The sequence below is a fragment of the Portunus trituberculatus genome, chromosome 30 (genome assembly GCF_017591435.1).
Source record: "Portunus trituberculatus isolate SZX2019 chromosome 30, ASM1759143v1, whole genome shotgun sequence".
NCBI classification, from domain to species: Eukaryota; Metazoa; Arthropoda; class Malacostraca; order Decapoda; family Portunidae; genus Portunus; species Portunus trituberculatus.
The window spans coordinates 1,271,392-1,287,445 of NC_059284.1; the positions used below are offsets into that span (position 1 = coordinate 1,271,392).

A 16,054-nucleotide genomic window follows, 5' to 3' on the forward strand; every position below is an offset into this window, starting at 1 on the left:
CCCTTACCTTCCTTTGGAGCGTGTGGTGGGTGAGGTGTTGGTGGTGAGGACAGTGCTGCTGGCTGCTGCCGGCCCCATGCTGTCCATGTGATTCCTGGGGATGACAACACCACGTCACTCCACTCCCTTCCTTCCTTGCCATCATGGTGTGTGTGTGTGTGTGTGTGTGTGTGTGTGTGTGTGTGTGTGTGTGTGTGTGTGTGTGTGTGTGTGTGTGTGTGTGTGTGTGTGTGTGTGTGTGTGTGTGTGTGTGTGTGTGTGTGTAATTCACTGTTTGATCTGCTGCAGTCCCAGACGAGACAGCCAGACGTTACCCTACGGAACGAGCTCAGAGCTCATTATTTCCGATCTTGGGATATGTCTGAGACCAGGCACACACCACACACCGGGACAACAAGGTCACAACTCCTCGATTTACATCCTGCACTACTCACTGCTAGGTGAACAGGGGCTACACGTGAAAGGAGACACACCCAAATATCTCCACCCGCCGGGGAATCGAACCCGTCACCTGGCTTGTGAAGCCAGCGCCTAACCACTGAGCTACCGGCCGTGTGTGTGTGTGTGTGTGTGTGTGTGTGTGTGTGTGTGTGTGTGTGTGTGTGTGTGTGTGTGTGTGTGTGTGTGTGTGTGTGTGTGTGTGTGTGTGTGTGTGTGTGTGAGAGCAATACAACAATATAAAGGAGTATAGTATATCTAAAAGTGAGTGAAGAAAACACTTATTTTTCAATATCTGCACAATGTAAGATTAGCTGTAGAATATTACAGTTAGGTGAATAAGGTAAATAAACTAACAAAGAACAGATATAGTCACAGTGTTTTTAGCTTTACGAAAGAGTGGTGTAAATAATTTTATTGTCTATGTATATAAAATGAAAGGTTGGCTCTGACATTACAAAAAGATGCATAAATCATACAAAGAAATAATTTCTTACTAATCAACAAATGAGAGCACTTCAAGCACATCAATCAAATTATCAGAAAAATGATGCTCTTAGCTAACTAAAGTACTGCTACTATCAGCCTGGGACATGGAGCTGATAAGGCCAGGCAACACAGGTCAGTGTGCCACCTCTGAGCTCCACCACACTCTGAGCATGTGTGATAACTCTGGATGGGGCAGTGCAGCTGTCTGGCAGTTCAGCTAACATGGCAGTAACAGTAAGCAAGATCAATGTATGTTCCTGTGCAGTGAAGCATTACTATGGACAGATAACAAGATGAGTAATAAAAATGATCAATGAATTTCAAGACCCAAACTCAGTGCTGGTTCCTGCACCCGCAAGACAATCAAACTGTAGTTTTCACTCACTACAACTGATCAATACCAATTATGATCACATATCGGCTAGAAAAAAAATGTCACTTAAACTTCCATTTTCACTAAAATAACCTTGTTCCTGAAATCAAGAAATTTTCATCCAAAAATATATGCTGTCGGAGTAAGAGGCTACCACTAAAAAGAATAAGTGTATAAGCTAAGCAGCCGAGACTCAACAGTTAATAGTAGCAGTCCCAAAATGCTGTGCTCTAAACAATACACTCAGGAACAAAAAAATGGGAATAGTATGCAACATATCACTGACCAATGGCTGAGACTTGAAGATAACTTGTAACATTTCATTTCCATGGTGCATTATTAATACACAGCTTTATAGTAAGTAGAAGAAAGGAAAAAAAAAAAAAAAAAAAAAAAAAAAAAAAAAAAGTCCAGTCAGAAGTAGAGAATAGTTTTAAGGGAAATCAGCAAGCCCATTAAGCAGTAAAAATGAAAACACAAGTCAGTGAGATGCAGCAGATCAACAAACAACAGGAAGCAAGAATTGGTATCATAAGCAGTTAAACATGAAGGCAGGTACAAAGAGAGATAAGTGTGTGCCCTCAAGCCAGAGTCAAAACAGTGAAGCATAGATGCAAGAACCATACCTCTGAATGCGTTCTCTGAGGGATGCGGACCTTGCCAGTAGTCGAGGGTCCTTGCTGTTAGTAGTGTGGTTAGTAGAGAGAGAGGCCAGGCCAGCCAGGGTGTTGGTTGTGGTGATAGAGGTGATGGGGACGGTATGGGAGGAGGAAGAGGAGGAAGTGGACTGGAGTAATGAGGAAGGAAGGGTACTGGAAGAGACAGGGTTTGAGAGTGAAAGTCCCAGCGGTCTGTGAGTTGGTGAGGACACCAAGCCTGTGGTACTGATGGGGGAAGACACACTCTCGCTCACTGCCGAGGAAGTGGTGATGGTGGCAGCAGCAGTAGTGACCATATCTAATGATTCTTTGACATCCTGTGAGGGTGGTGGTGATGTGGTGGTGGTGGTGGTAGCAGTGGTGGTGGATGTACTGGTGGATGTGAAGGAAGATGGTGTGGCATGAGTGGTGGATGGGGTGATAGATGGGGTGGATGTGGTAGGAGGTGTGGATGATGTGGTGGTGGGTGTGATGACAGCTGTGGGGACAAGACTAGGTATGGAGGTGGCCTGGGAGGTATCCCGGATGGCTTTAGGCTGAACAACTGGTACCACAGGGGGAGGCATGGGTGATTGAGAGGGAAGATTCATGTCAGAGGAAGAGAGGCGCTGGGAGGCCACCAGGGCAGAGGCAGTGGTAGAAGAAACACTCCCCAAATGGGATGAAGGCCGGGAAGGAAAAACCTGCACCCCATTTCCTCCTTCCTTTCCTTCCTCCTCCTCCTCCAACAGACTGAGAGCCGGACATGACCGAGCCTTGAGTTTCTCTCGGGTGGCGGTCAGAGCGCTAGAAACACAACAAAATGATCACCATGCAACAACAGTACTGCCAGTCACCATGCAGCCACCAATGCATGATAAAAGAAACACATCAAACCTTAGTTAAGTTAGGGTACATATGAATAGGTATTTTATAAACATCTTAGTAGTAGGCATTAAGGATGGTACTTGGGTATTTATAGTACAATGGTTGGTTAAGTTGAGCATTACCTCTAGACACACCCTAGCACTGATTATTTGTGAAGAGACTCACAAATATGTCCATCAGAAGCTATTAGTTTTACTTTGTTGTGCACGGAAAACTAAACCAGGTTTCACTCTCAAATGCACAACATGTTTGGTATGGAGTGTTACAGCTGCCTACTTGTACAGTACAACACCAACACAAACACTTCGTTAACACACCAAGCCTGGTGTTAAGGGGCCATACACGTGCATTAGGGGGTCTCAGCTTTTATCGCATTCATACTCGTGCACACATACACACCCACCCACCCACCCACCCACACACACACACACACACACTGTTAGTATAGTTACATGCGTTAATACTGGTCAACAACCATTAATGCTTCTAAATACTTAAAGTCCAAACAGTTTTTTACAACACCCTTTATGTATATTACAGACATTTTATCTGACACACACACACACACACACACACACACGGAAATAATGAGCTCTGAGCTCGTTCCGTAGGGTAACGTCTGGCTGTCTCGTCAGAGACTGCAGCAGATCAAACAGTGAATTACACACACACACACACACACTCAGCTTATGAGTACCTGAACTGCATGTACACATAATTTCCTGAAATCATCAAATCCACAAGCACCAAGAAATTCGTCCATGTTTTCCTTTATAACAGCAGCCTCCTTCTCTCCTCCTTCTGTTTACACTTACCTCTCCTCCTTCTCTGTCGCTGCTGTCCTCTTCCTCTCCTCCTCAGCATCACGGCCAGAGATTCTCGCTGATGGTGTGGGTGTGGACGCTGTGGTGGTGGTGGTGGTGGTGGTTGTGGTAGTGGTGGTGGTGGTGGTGGATGAGGTGCGGGATGCCTCCTCTTTTTGGTCTAAGGAAATAAGTGAGTCATTAAATTTAATCCTTTTAATCATCAAATCTATTCGTTTAGTTCAGAAATTACAGTTTCATTTGGCAGCTAAAATCAATTAATGAGTCAATAATCCTTCACTCTTTTAATAACTACAAGCCCCACATGTCACTTCTAAGACTTTGGCCACTCCTCAACTCACTCTTCTCTTCCTGGTTAGTTCTCCTGAAGGAAGACGGTCTTCTCCACGACTGGACCTCAGACTCATCGAAGGCATTCTCTGACCTTGACTCGGACTGTGTTCTGCTGGTGCTCTTGTTAGACAGAGCGCTAATGGGAATGATCTGTGGGGCGGCGATCTCCTTGTTCACCTTGTTTCTCTTCTCTGTTTAAAACAAGATTGAGGGAAAAGAGTCTTAAATAAGGGATTTGAGAATGCTTTTGTGAGTGTTTTACAGGACTGTATCTGATATTGTGCAGCTAAAAGGATGCTTTATAAACATTATGTATCTCAGGTTGACATCTACTTGCTCATTACAGGTTAAGTTACTTTATCATCATTCTAACAAACTTGTATCAGATTGGTATGAAGTAACCTTACAATGCATTATAAACAAACTTGTAATTACAACTATGTACACTAACTAACAGCTAAATCACCCAAAAAATCAAGACACTAACTAGATGCTAAACTACAAAAAGCTAATGTAGCAGAAACACAAAACAATTCTTGCTTGGGAAAAATAATCTTAAACAAAAAAAAGGAGGAAAAAATAATAAATTAATTAATAAAAAAAGAAAAAAGAAAAAGAAAAACGGCAAAATGAGCAGTTACTCTCAGCACTGATGACAAAACAACTATAAACTGCAACACAGACATCTAGAATGGACAGTGTCGATATCCTAAGATGTGAAGGCAAACAAGTGGAAGTATTTGGGCAGTCAATGCCTCTACTAGCAATCCCTGGTGGTGCTGTCACACATCTGGCAACACTGGAGGAAGACTTCTTGTGCCTTGACAAAACACACATTTTGGAGGATATCATGATTGGAATGCCCTTTTAATTCAGTGTTCTTGCAGTGAAAGGATATAACAGTAACATGTGAAGAGTAATTAAAATACTTTTTAGTGTTTTTCTATTCTATTTCATTGGTGTGAGGAATATTACTGGAACTAAATTTGTAGGTGTGCAGCAGTCATAAAATTGTTTCACTCCCTTTAGTTTTACATTTCAGTGTATGTATAGCACATATTTTACTCCCTCCTACACTCTTAATGAGCAGTACCTACTTGTAGCAAAAAATAAAGAAAAGGTAAAATAAAAACAAGGAAAAGCAAAATGAGTAAATGAAAAGCCACACAGAAAATAAATAAATAAAAAAAAAAAAAAAAAAGAAAAACACAAGCTTATCAACAGATATTGAGAACCAAAACAAGGAGCACAACAAGCCTGCCAGGACAGTGTGGCGTGAGTGGGAGTGTGGCGTGTTCCCATGCTGTCACCACTCCCCTCACACACATGCACCACAAACACAAACAACAAACACGAGCAACAGCCAAAGCCCCAAGAGCAGCGCCAAGACTTACCCACCAAGTACCTCACTGGACTCAATGCACGTCTGTAACAACCCAACACCCTTTCCATCTCCTCATCCACATCCTCCTCCTCCTTGTCCTCCTCCTCCTCCTCTTCCTCCTCCTCCTCCTCTTCCTCCTCCTCATCTTTATCAGAGTCTGAATCCGAGGTATCACTACTGTCACTACTGCTCGTGTCCTCACTAGTACTATCATCTTCATATGCGAGGAGAATCCCACATTTTCAAAGAGGCAGCATGTAAGGGATACAGAAAGCTAAGACCATCGGAGCCAAGTATTCCAGGATGTATGTCAGCAATAGAGAATAGGAGGAACACACTTATGAGTCAGCTAGATAGATTGCTAAATAGATATGGTGGCATTCCCATTCACACTAACAGATTAGCTCATGCAGAGAGTGGTAGAGATGTGACTATGGTGTGCTCATGAAGGAACCCTATTACAACTGTCACCAGATGTTCATTAACCTGCTACACTCACTTCCAATCTGCATAACATTCTCCTGTACTAGATTCTCTGATTGGGTGAAAATCTTACAAAACCAACTGATGGAAATTAACAGGTGAGAGGGCTTAAAACAGAAAAGATACAGAGCACAGTGGGAATCAGAGCCATCTATCACAAGTCCACTCATCATCAGGTAACTTCCCACTTTCCAGATTTCACAAGATTTTCCACAAATTAGAGGACTAAAGACTAAGGAAAATATAACAGTGCAAGTTAGTACAGCAGGTCAGTTGAGAGCTAACAGTGACACTAACACAGTCATCTTGTGTTGCTGACTAATAATGCTGTATAGCCAAATGATTACAGCCAAACAGTAGTAGTAGTAGACTATACCAGGTAAACAGGTCTCAACTCACCAATCAGCTTATCACCTGTCCTTCAAAACTCAAGATAAGAGTGACATTTCCTATGCTAGGAAAGATTCATTTAATTCTTATTTCAACCTCTCATTTCAGACCGGGTAACTTTCCCATCATCAGTCATACTATAATGGCTTTAGTTTGCTGTCTATCACCAATCTGTGGTATTATGGTCTCTTACTCAGACTACTGTTACTATCAGTCTCATTTGTCACAACATCCACCTTCTGTTATCACTGTTATCTATCAAATCAGTGTTTTTTATCTTCCTGTGATCAATGTCATTCACGCTTAAACTTTTTCACTAGTATTTCAACACTATCTGCATCAATGTAATTTTTTTCCCTCCTTCCACACAACTAACAAGATCTGTGACCTATTTCCCTGTTTTCCTTAGTCACTTAAGCATCAGGTCAGAGTCAAATGATTAGCAACTCAGCTAGCCTAACCTGACAATATATGGGAAGGATACCATAACACAACAAGGGAATGATAATCTGCAAACTTTTTAAACACATTCATTAGCAGAGTATAAAAAAGGTTAAGCTTGTTCTCTCTCACTTTATCCCTTTAATTCAAGACAGCAGGTGGCTTTTTATCATGAAACACAGTTAGAATGAGACATCAATCTGGAAGCTGGTTTATTTGGAGTTTATTGATGGTGCACATGTGTATCATTGTATGTCTATGTATGTTGTGTAAATACTCAGTTGACTTGTATATAATAATGCCATGTTTTGATATGAAGAAGTGTAGTGATATGTAAGCGCTTGGAGTGATAAGTGTTGAGTGACTTGATGTTATATATTGCCACCGAATTGTGACTGGTGGTGTGGTGTGGTGTGGTGTGGTGTGGTGGTGTGATGTGGTGAGGTAAAGCAAGGGGAGGTGTGATGTGGTGAGGTGAGGTGAGGTGAGGTGAGGTGAGGTGTGGTGTGGTGTGGTGTGATGTGGTGAGGTGTGATGTGGTGAGGTGAAGTATGGTGAGGTGTGATGTGGTGAGGTGAAGTATGATGAGGTGTGATGTGGTGTGGTGTTGTGTTGTGTGGAGCAGTGTGAATTGATGATGATGTGTGGTGTGGAGCAGTGTGAATTGATGATGATGTGTTGCATGGAGCAGTGTGAATTGATGGTGTGGCGTGGTGTTGTACAGGTGACAGAGAAGACAGGGTGCAGCAAGAAGAGTTAGTACTACACTACCACAAAAACACTCACCCACTTTCGAAGAGGACTCATCCTCCTCTGACGTACCATCAGACTCCCGTGGATCTTCGCGTTCCTTCTTGTTGCTCAGTGGTGAAGTCCTGCAAGGGAATCACTGCCTTAAGATTTGTCATATGCATTGCATTCATCTTCATTAGATTATCAACTCTATAAATAGGGCTTGTGTAGGGCTTTTGCTGATGTAGAAAATACGAGAGAGAGAGAGAGAGAGAGAGAGAGAGAGAGAGAGAGAGAGAGAGAGAGAGAGAGAGAGAGAGAGAGAGAGAGAGAGAGAGAGAGAGAGAGAGAGAGAGAGAGAGAGAGAGAGAGAGAGAGAGAGAGAGAGAGAGAGAGAGAGTTAAATCTTGAGCAGCTCTATGAATCAATAACCCTGAGCTGTATATACCTGACTAAAATAATGAAATCTGTCAAACTCTTTTGGGAAACTTGGTCTGAGTACATTTGTTTAGTCTTCTTCTTTATCAACACATTACTGATACTGTTACCTCAAGAAGTGACTGGTGTGTATTGACGACTGCACTTACTTGCGCTTTCTTGGCCCTTTTTTGTTTTGGTTGATTAGTTTCATGGATGCCTGCTTCCTCTTCAGCTCCTCCATTAATGATAGTAAACTGTGCTCTGCCACATCAAAAGCACTCTGGCCCTGTACGGTGAGGAATGCAAGATTAGTTACCAACAAAACTGTGTATTCGGAACTTTTAGCTAAAAATTCTGTAGCTTGTTGACACAGCAGTTTAACAAATTCCATCTTCTTATAACCTGAGTTAATTTAAGTGGGAGATTTCAAGACATTTATCCCATTCTTTTGGCTAACTCTCTCTTGGACCTGCTCAAGGAATGGCATCTAAGTGGGCCTTTTTTGTTTAACCATTCTTGTTGCTAGTTTCCCCTCTAACATGAAAATATGGAAGATTTTTAAAAAATTACAAAAAAGGTACGAGAGCATTGTAACTTAAATCATATTTTCTCTAGAATGGGCAATGTTTTATACATTAAATCCAACTTTAAACACTAAGCAATGGTGGTAGATGGTTGAAATTTGTGTGAAAAGCAAATAAATGTTACTAAAACCTTCATGTGGTTCACTTTAAGAATATATGAAAACTAATAACTGAGCAATGAAATACAGCCATGGACATAAGTCAATCACACTAATGCTCTCACTGTTTCATAGCTTCTTTCAACCTTTAGCCATCTGATGAGACATTTGATAGACTCCCAACAGATGACATGTTAAGATTAAGAAAAAACACAAAACAATAGAAACACATACAAAAGACAGCATACCTCAACACATGGCAGATTTAACTTCTACTCAACTATTTTTAAATCAACTATCTTTAACTTTCTGATCTCCACTTGGGACATATTTCCTTAATTATCAATCACTCAGAGACATCTTTACCTGTTCTACAGCTACATCTGATCTATGAACTGGGAAGAAATTGCAAAACATATTCCTTTCATCACTAACTTTCTTGTATATGCTTGAAGACTTCACACATTGCTTCTAAGTGTTTCATGCTGCAGTGAAAGGAATAAAGCACCACAACAATGGTATCACATAGCACCAGATTTAGGTTTAATCCCCTTCAATAATGAGATGCATTTTTAACTTGATTTTTGGGATGATTAGACAATTTTATTTGCATTAGGAAGGGTCTATGGAGGTTAAAAGATTAATGGGCAGAGTCTTTATTACTCTAATACAAATATATGTTTCTGAAGCTATATAAAATCACCAAATAATAACCAGAATGAATATGAAAACATGTCCTGGTAGTGAAGAAATGAAGGGAACAGAGAAGATTCCATACCACAAAATTCCTGACTTCCATATCTGCCATGTTCTCACAGAGGACCTCAACGGCTTCCTTCTGCCCCCAGTGAGCAGCAGCGTGCAGGGGTGTCCACCCATCCAGGTCCTTAGCATTGATGTCTGCACCGGCCTCTAACAAAAGGCTGTGGAGAGAGAACACGTATGAGGGACAAACAACAGGGAAAGATTCATAATACCTGAACCTAACTCACCCAAAACATCAAAGAAAGGAAGAAAATGCTAAAAATCTAGAATACAATGGACTAAAAACTTGAACACATATGAGGGAAAAATGACAGGGAAACATTCACATTACTTGAACTTATTTCATTACTCTCACAACCACCCAAAACAACAAACAAACAAGAAAAATGCTAAAAACTAAGAATATAACAGACTAAAAAAAAAAAATAAATAAATACGAAGCAAAGAAAAGTCCTAATAACCCACAGAAAATAAAGTGGATAGAAAGACAAAACAAAGCTAAAACAGAACACACATTCAGAGCCACACCCACACGCACCTCATAACGTTAATGTAGCCCTTAGCAGCAGCCACATGGAGGGCTGTGGCACCGGTCTTTGGGTGTGGTCGGTCCGCCAAGTAGCCAGAGTTGAGCCAGTACTGTGCATCCTCCAGCATTCGCCGCTCCTCTCGGTTCCTGGACATCTCACAGTCAATACCTGGAGGAGGAGGAGGAGGAGGAGGAGGAGGAGGAGGAGGAGGTGAATTAGCAAGGAGAAGGGTGAGGATAAATATAAAGATAACTGTAATGATAAAGAGACAGAGAAGGAAGTTTAAGTTTATGAAAGAAGACGAGAAAGAGAAGAAGGATAAGATTGGAGCTCCGGAGATGACAAGGAAAAAGAAATGAAGATAAGAATGATGATGAAGCTGACAATAATGATGAAAAGAGGAAGAAAAGAAGGAGGAGGATGAGATGAATAGTGATAAAGATAGGACTAATGATGAGGATGACAGCAATGATGAGAGAGGAGGAAGAGGATAAGAAAGAAGATGAGGACAAGTATGATAAGGATGTAGATGATAAGAAAGAAGAGGGAGCTTAAACCAAAGAGAGAAAGAGAAGAGGGAATGGAGGAGGAGGAGGAGGAGGAGGAGGAGGAGGAGGAGGAGGAGGAGGAGGAGGAGGAGGAGGAGGAGGAGGAGGAGGAGGAGGAGGAGGAGGAGGAGAAATACAAAGGAAAGCCAAACAGCAATAGACCTCTTAGTCCTTTTGAGGTTGTTTGGTAACTACTTCTAACTAGCTACAGATAAGAGAGACAGGACAGTACAAGAGAAGGCTCCTCCTCACCCACCACTCCCTCCAGCTTTTGCTGGCATGGAAAATAGTTTGGAAAAGTACAGAAGGCTCCTCCCCACCCACCACTCCCTCCAGCTTTCGCTGGCATGGAAAATAGTTTGGAAAAGTACCATGCAGTATGGAAAATTGACATGGAATTTTCACAGGAAAGGAGGAGGAGGAGGAGGAGGAGGAGGAGGAGGAGGAGGAGGAGGAGGAGGAGGAGGAGGAGGAGGAGGAGGAGGAGGAGGAGGAGGAGGAGGAGGAGGAGGAGGAGGAGGAGGAGGAGGAGGAGCAGGAGCAGGAGCAGGAGGAGGAGGAGGAGATAAGGATAATGATGGTGAAGATGAGGACAGTCTAGGATGATGATGATGATGATGATGATGATGATGATGATGATGAAGGCAGAAAAAACTCAGAATAACAATAATGAAGTGTGAAAAGATGAAAGATCCACAAGACAGTGAAAGCCAAAGCAATACAATACCTTACTTGTCTTTTTTGTGTGTGTGGAATAGAGACCACAGAAGGTGCACAAAAACTCCACACAATGCCACTATCCCCAAAAAGTGAAGAGGAAAAGGTCCCCAGTGGTGCAGCAGGTCACACTTACCTCTGCTTTCTATTTCATGCTGTAGTAAGCACTCCATGTCATCAGAGTCTGCTATGTCGATGGCCAGGTCACCATCGTTGTTGACTAAGGAGAGATCCGCCCCTCGGTCTATTAGGAACCTGGGACACACACCAACACGCATAAATATAGATGCTGTGTCTTTTTTCTTATTTATTTACTTATTTTTTACTGTCCTGGCCTATAGCGCCTGTAGGTAACTTGAAGAGTATAGGAAGCACTGTTAAGCTTCCACCCACTAGTGGCGCAGGCAGTTTTATTTATAGTGTTGCCCGATGATGCAAAATTAAGATCACAGCAACACAGGTAAAAATAGATGCTGTGTCAATTTAGAGATGCATAATTAAGATCATATCACACTAGTTCACAGCAATACAGGTAAATATAGATGCTGTGTCAATATAAAGGTGCATACTAAGATCATATCACACTAACTCACAGCAACACAGGTAAATATAAATGCTGTGTCAATTCAAAGATGCATAATTAAGATCATATCACACTAGTTCACAGCAATACAGGTAAATATAGATGCTGTGTCAATTCAAAGATGCATAATTAAGATCATATCACACTAACAGCAATACAGGTAAATATAGTCTTATTCAAAGATGCATAATTAAGATCATATCACACTAACTCATGTCTTATTCAATACTAAAAATACATATATTTGAGTGTGTCTATAAGATATGAAGTGTTTTGTTTCTAAGGTGCAACTTAGATCTGGTAACAAAGAAAGTAGGAAAAAATATCAATGAACTTTGGCAGATTTGTTGGACCTACATTAACATGGAAGCAGTCTTTCAAAATAATGACACCATAGCATGACACACAAACATGGATGAGAGAGAGGCCTTGACTATAACACAAGGCATTACTGTACTTTATGAAACATTTATACATTACTTCAGTGTATGGAAAAAAAGAAAAGAAAATGAAAAAAGACTTGCAACACACACACACACACACACACACACACACACACACACACACACACAACACCATCATACCACACCATCCATCACTCAAGACTTACCCACATTTACACCCACACACCCTGTCACCCTTCCAACACACACACACACACACACACACACACACACACAGGCCCTCTCTTCCTCCAGCACTCACTTAGCTATACTGTTGAAGCCACAGGAGGCGGTGGCATGCAGGGGAGTCCAGCCCTCCATGTCCCCCCTGTTGACATCTGTGCCCTGGTCAACAAGGAACTCAACCATGTCTAAATTGTCATCTATACATGCCTGCAATAGAGAGAAAAAGACTTATTAGCATGGGTTGGAGTGGCTGTATAAAGTAAAGTCTAGTTAGTATAGGTTTGAGTGGTTGTATAAAGTAAACTGATAAACTCAAGAACTTCCTGCCTGCTTTTGTATTTCTGTCTTCCTATAATTTGACTTCTTTTAAGAGAGAGGTTTCAAGACATTTATTCCTTATTTTGGCTAAATCTTTACAACTCCTTCAAGGAACCAGCACTTCACACAGGCAGTTTTTTATTTTTTTTTCCCATATTTTGTTGCCCTTGGCTGGTTTCCCTCCTGCATAAAAAAAAAAAAAAAAAGATAAAGGTATGAATGGTTGTACGCCTAAGTGATCAAATGTGTACATCCACTTTATCCCAAACAGGTGTAATGTGTTTGTGTGCATGTACGTGTGTGTGTCTGTCAAGTAATGTCAGAAAAAACTGAGATAGTTTAGTTAGGTTAGTGAGTTTATATCCACTCAGACTTCAAATTGTGTTCATTCTTACATAAAACCATGAAAAATAAGACATATATACAACTATAAAATGTTTGAAATGACTAAAGAACTTATGGTAAAGCTTTCAAACCACCAATTGTTGGAGATATCTGCTGGATTATTGCAAACTACCACAAAGCATCAGTAGTCAAATGCCTGGTACAGACTATTACATGACCAAACACTGCCTAAACAACCACCACTTTATGACCACCACACCCAAACATGGCCACTTATCCAAATACACATACCACACACACACACACACACACACACACACACACACACACACACACACACACACACACACACACACCCAAACACTCACACCACACACAACCAATACACACAAAATCAAAGACAGCCACTAGACACACACACACACACACAACCAAACACACATCACACACAGCCACTCAACACACCAAGCCACCAGTAAGCACACACACTAGCACCACAATGAAAACACACCATCAACAAATTACACAACACAATTAATGGTGACTCAATTCTCAATCCTTGGCCAGTGGGGAGAACAAGAGAAGACCAAGAGGAGGATATGAGGATGAGGAGGAACATCAGCAGGAAAGAGATCAAGAGTGGGAGTGACTTTATGGGAAAAAACTTTGAGGATATTGAATAAAATGATAAAAGGGCTCTTAGATGATAAAGAAATAGCTTTTAAATGGTTTCTGATTCCCCAAAGCCACCATAATAGGGAAATACCTTCTTAAATTTATGGTTTCTGATTCTCCAAAGCTTAACCCCTTGTTGAGTACCATGACGCATTTCCATATTCATTCTGCTTACTGTTTGGTGACTTAAACAGCTTCAGAAACTTATGTGGAGGATTAAAATAGTGAAGACTGTGACCATTACTCTTCTGACCTCCATTGACTCTTCCTAATGTCAATAAAATGGTCTAATCGCACACATATCTCAAGGCAAAAATGTATCCTAGTATTGAAGGGGTTACAATAGTGCAGACTGTGGCCATTAATCTTCTGACCTCCATTGACTCTTCCTAATATCAATAAAATGGTCTAATCATACACAAATCTCAAGGTGAAAATGTGTCCTAGTATTGAAGGGGTTAGAATAGTGCAGGCTGTGGCATTAATCTTCTGAACTCCATAGACTCTACCTAATGTCAATAAAATGGTCAAATTGTACATAAATCTCAAGCTAAAAATGTGCCCCAGTATTGAAAGGGTTAGAATAGTGCTAACTGTGGCCATTAATCTTCTGACCTCCATAGACCCTTCCTAATGTCAATAAAATGGTCTAATCGTACACAAATCTCTAGCTAAAAATGTGCCCCAGAATTGAAAGGGTTGGTAATGCGGAAATAGCTTCTTAAATTCATAGGTTCCAATTCTAAGCTTAATGACGCAAAAATATTTACTTGTTCTTACACTTATTGATTCTCTTAAGCGTGTCTCCCTCAATGAAAGAATGGCAAGATCAAGATGAGAAATATAAAGGTGTTTTATTAATTATTCCAGGACAAAACAGTAAGTGGTGTTAAATTTATCAGTTCTAAGAGGAAAAACAAAGATACTGTTGACCCTCGATAACTCAGAAAAGGAAAGGTTGGTCCGACAAGCGTGAATTTCCGACTTATACAAATCCCCCCTCAACACACACTAAGAAGAAAAATAAATAAATAAAATAAATAAATAAATAAAATGGAGGAAAAAAAAAAAATCAGACCTTATACAGGATTTATTTATATAATTTAAGGGGATTTAAATTTTTGAGATTACTAATAACAGAACACTGATGGAAAAATAATCAGAAAAAAAACAGCAGCAGAAAAAAAACTATTAATATGGAAGAGACAGGCAAGGAGAGGCAGAGATGAGAGATAAGGAATGCTGAGAAAGGATGAGCAAGGAAGGAAATGAGAGTGATGAGAGATGATAAAGACACACAGGAAGCAAGGCAAGATTAGAGATAAGAGAGAGAGAGAGAGAGAGAGAGAGAGAGAGAGAGAGAGAGAGAGAGAGAGAGAGAGAGAGAGAGAGAGAGAGAGAGAGAGAGAGAGAGAGAGAGAGAGAGAGAGAGAGAGAGAGAGAGAGAAGGAAGCAGGTTATAAAAGCGATGAAAGACAACACAGCACACAGGAAGCAGCTGCAAACAGAACATTTCCAAAGCATCACCCACACAGAACAGGGGTAAAGAAAATAAGAACAATAAAAGAACACATTGGAACATACACAAAAGATGAAGATAAATAAATGTACCAGTGACAATAAAAAAACATATATAGTTAGTTTCAGCATAGAAGACATCTAGAAGAGTTTAAGTGACGTGTGGCTATAGCTGCTAATGTGAGCAAGTTTAACCCCTTCAGTACTAGGACACATTTTTTACTATGAGTCTGGGTATGATTAGACCATTTTATTTGCATTAGAAAGGGTCTATAGAGGTCACAAGATTAATGGCCAGTCTTCACTATTTCAATCCTCCACATGTGTTTCTGAAGCTGTATAAAATTGCCAAATAGTATATAAGCAGAATGAATACGGAAATACATCATAGTACTAAAGGAGATAAAGATATACAACAGTAGATATGGATAGGATACAAGACCTTCACCAATAACCCTGTACAATATGAGGTTGATACAAGGGAAACTACACAAGTCACCAGGTGTGAATATGGCAATCCCTATATAAAACTTGCCTATCTACACTCCTACACTCACCTATCATCTCTGCCCATCTGTTTATCTAATCTCTGTAATCTTTGAAAGCTTAATTGACTTGGAATTAAAACCGTGATTACTGTGTCCTTCCTTTCACTGAACACTTCAACAGCACAAACCACAAAGGATGCACCAAAAATTATCCATTCCGTGAGTTAAAATACAGAGTAAATGGAGAGATACAGAGTAGTAGTAGTAGTAGTAGTAGTAGTGGTAGTGGTGGTGGTAGTAGTAGTAGTAGTAGTAGTAGTAGTAGTAGTAGTAGTAGTAGTAGTAGTAGTAGTAGTAGTAGTAGTAGCACCTCTCTCTCTCTCTCTCTCTCTCTCTCTCTCTCTCTCTCTCTCTCTCTCATAC

The 16,054-nt window shown here is 40.7% G+C and overlaps 1 protein-coding gene across 17 annotated transcripts in view; it reads right to left on the reverse strand.

Moving 5' to 3' along the window:
* LOC123510981 (protein phosphatase 1 regulatory subunit 12B-like) overlaps positions 1–16,054 on the reverse strand; it is a 104,357-nt gene that overhangs the window by 51,809 nt on the left and 36,494 nt on the right. For 11 of the 17 annotated variants that reach the window (XM_045266537.1, XM_045266543.1, XM_045266542.1 and 8 more), the window contains 10 exons: positions 12,364–12,494; positions 11,212–11,330; positions 9,819–9,978; positions 9,294–9,438; positions 8,001–8,119; positions 7,468–7,556; positions 3,992–4,174; positions 3,642–3,810; positions 1,927–2,745; positions 8–94 (listed from right to left, as the gene is read on the reverse strand). In XM_045266537.1, the coding sequence (XP_045122472.1) occupies positions 8–94; positions 1,927–2,745; positions 3,642–3,810; positions 3,992–4,174; positions 7,468–7,556; positions 8,001–8,119; positions 9,294–9,438; positions 9,819–9,978; positions 11,212–11,330; positions 12,364–12,494 (2,021 nt within the window). The remainder of the gene's footprint in view (positions 1–7; positions 95–1,926; positions 2,746–3,641; positions 3,811–3,991; positions 4,175–7,467; positions 7,557–8,000; positions 8,120–9,293; positions 9,439–9,818; positions 9,979–11,211; positions 11,331–12,363; positions 12,495–16,054) is intronic. The other 6 variants (XM_045266550.1, XM_045266548.1, XM_045266551.1 and 3 more) reach the window with 4 other exon arrangements.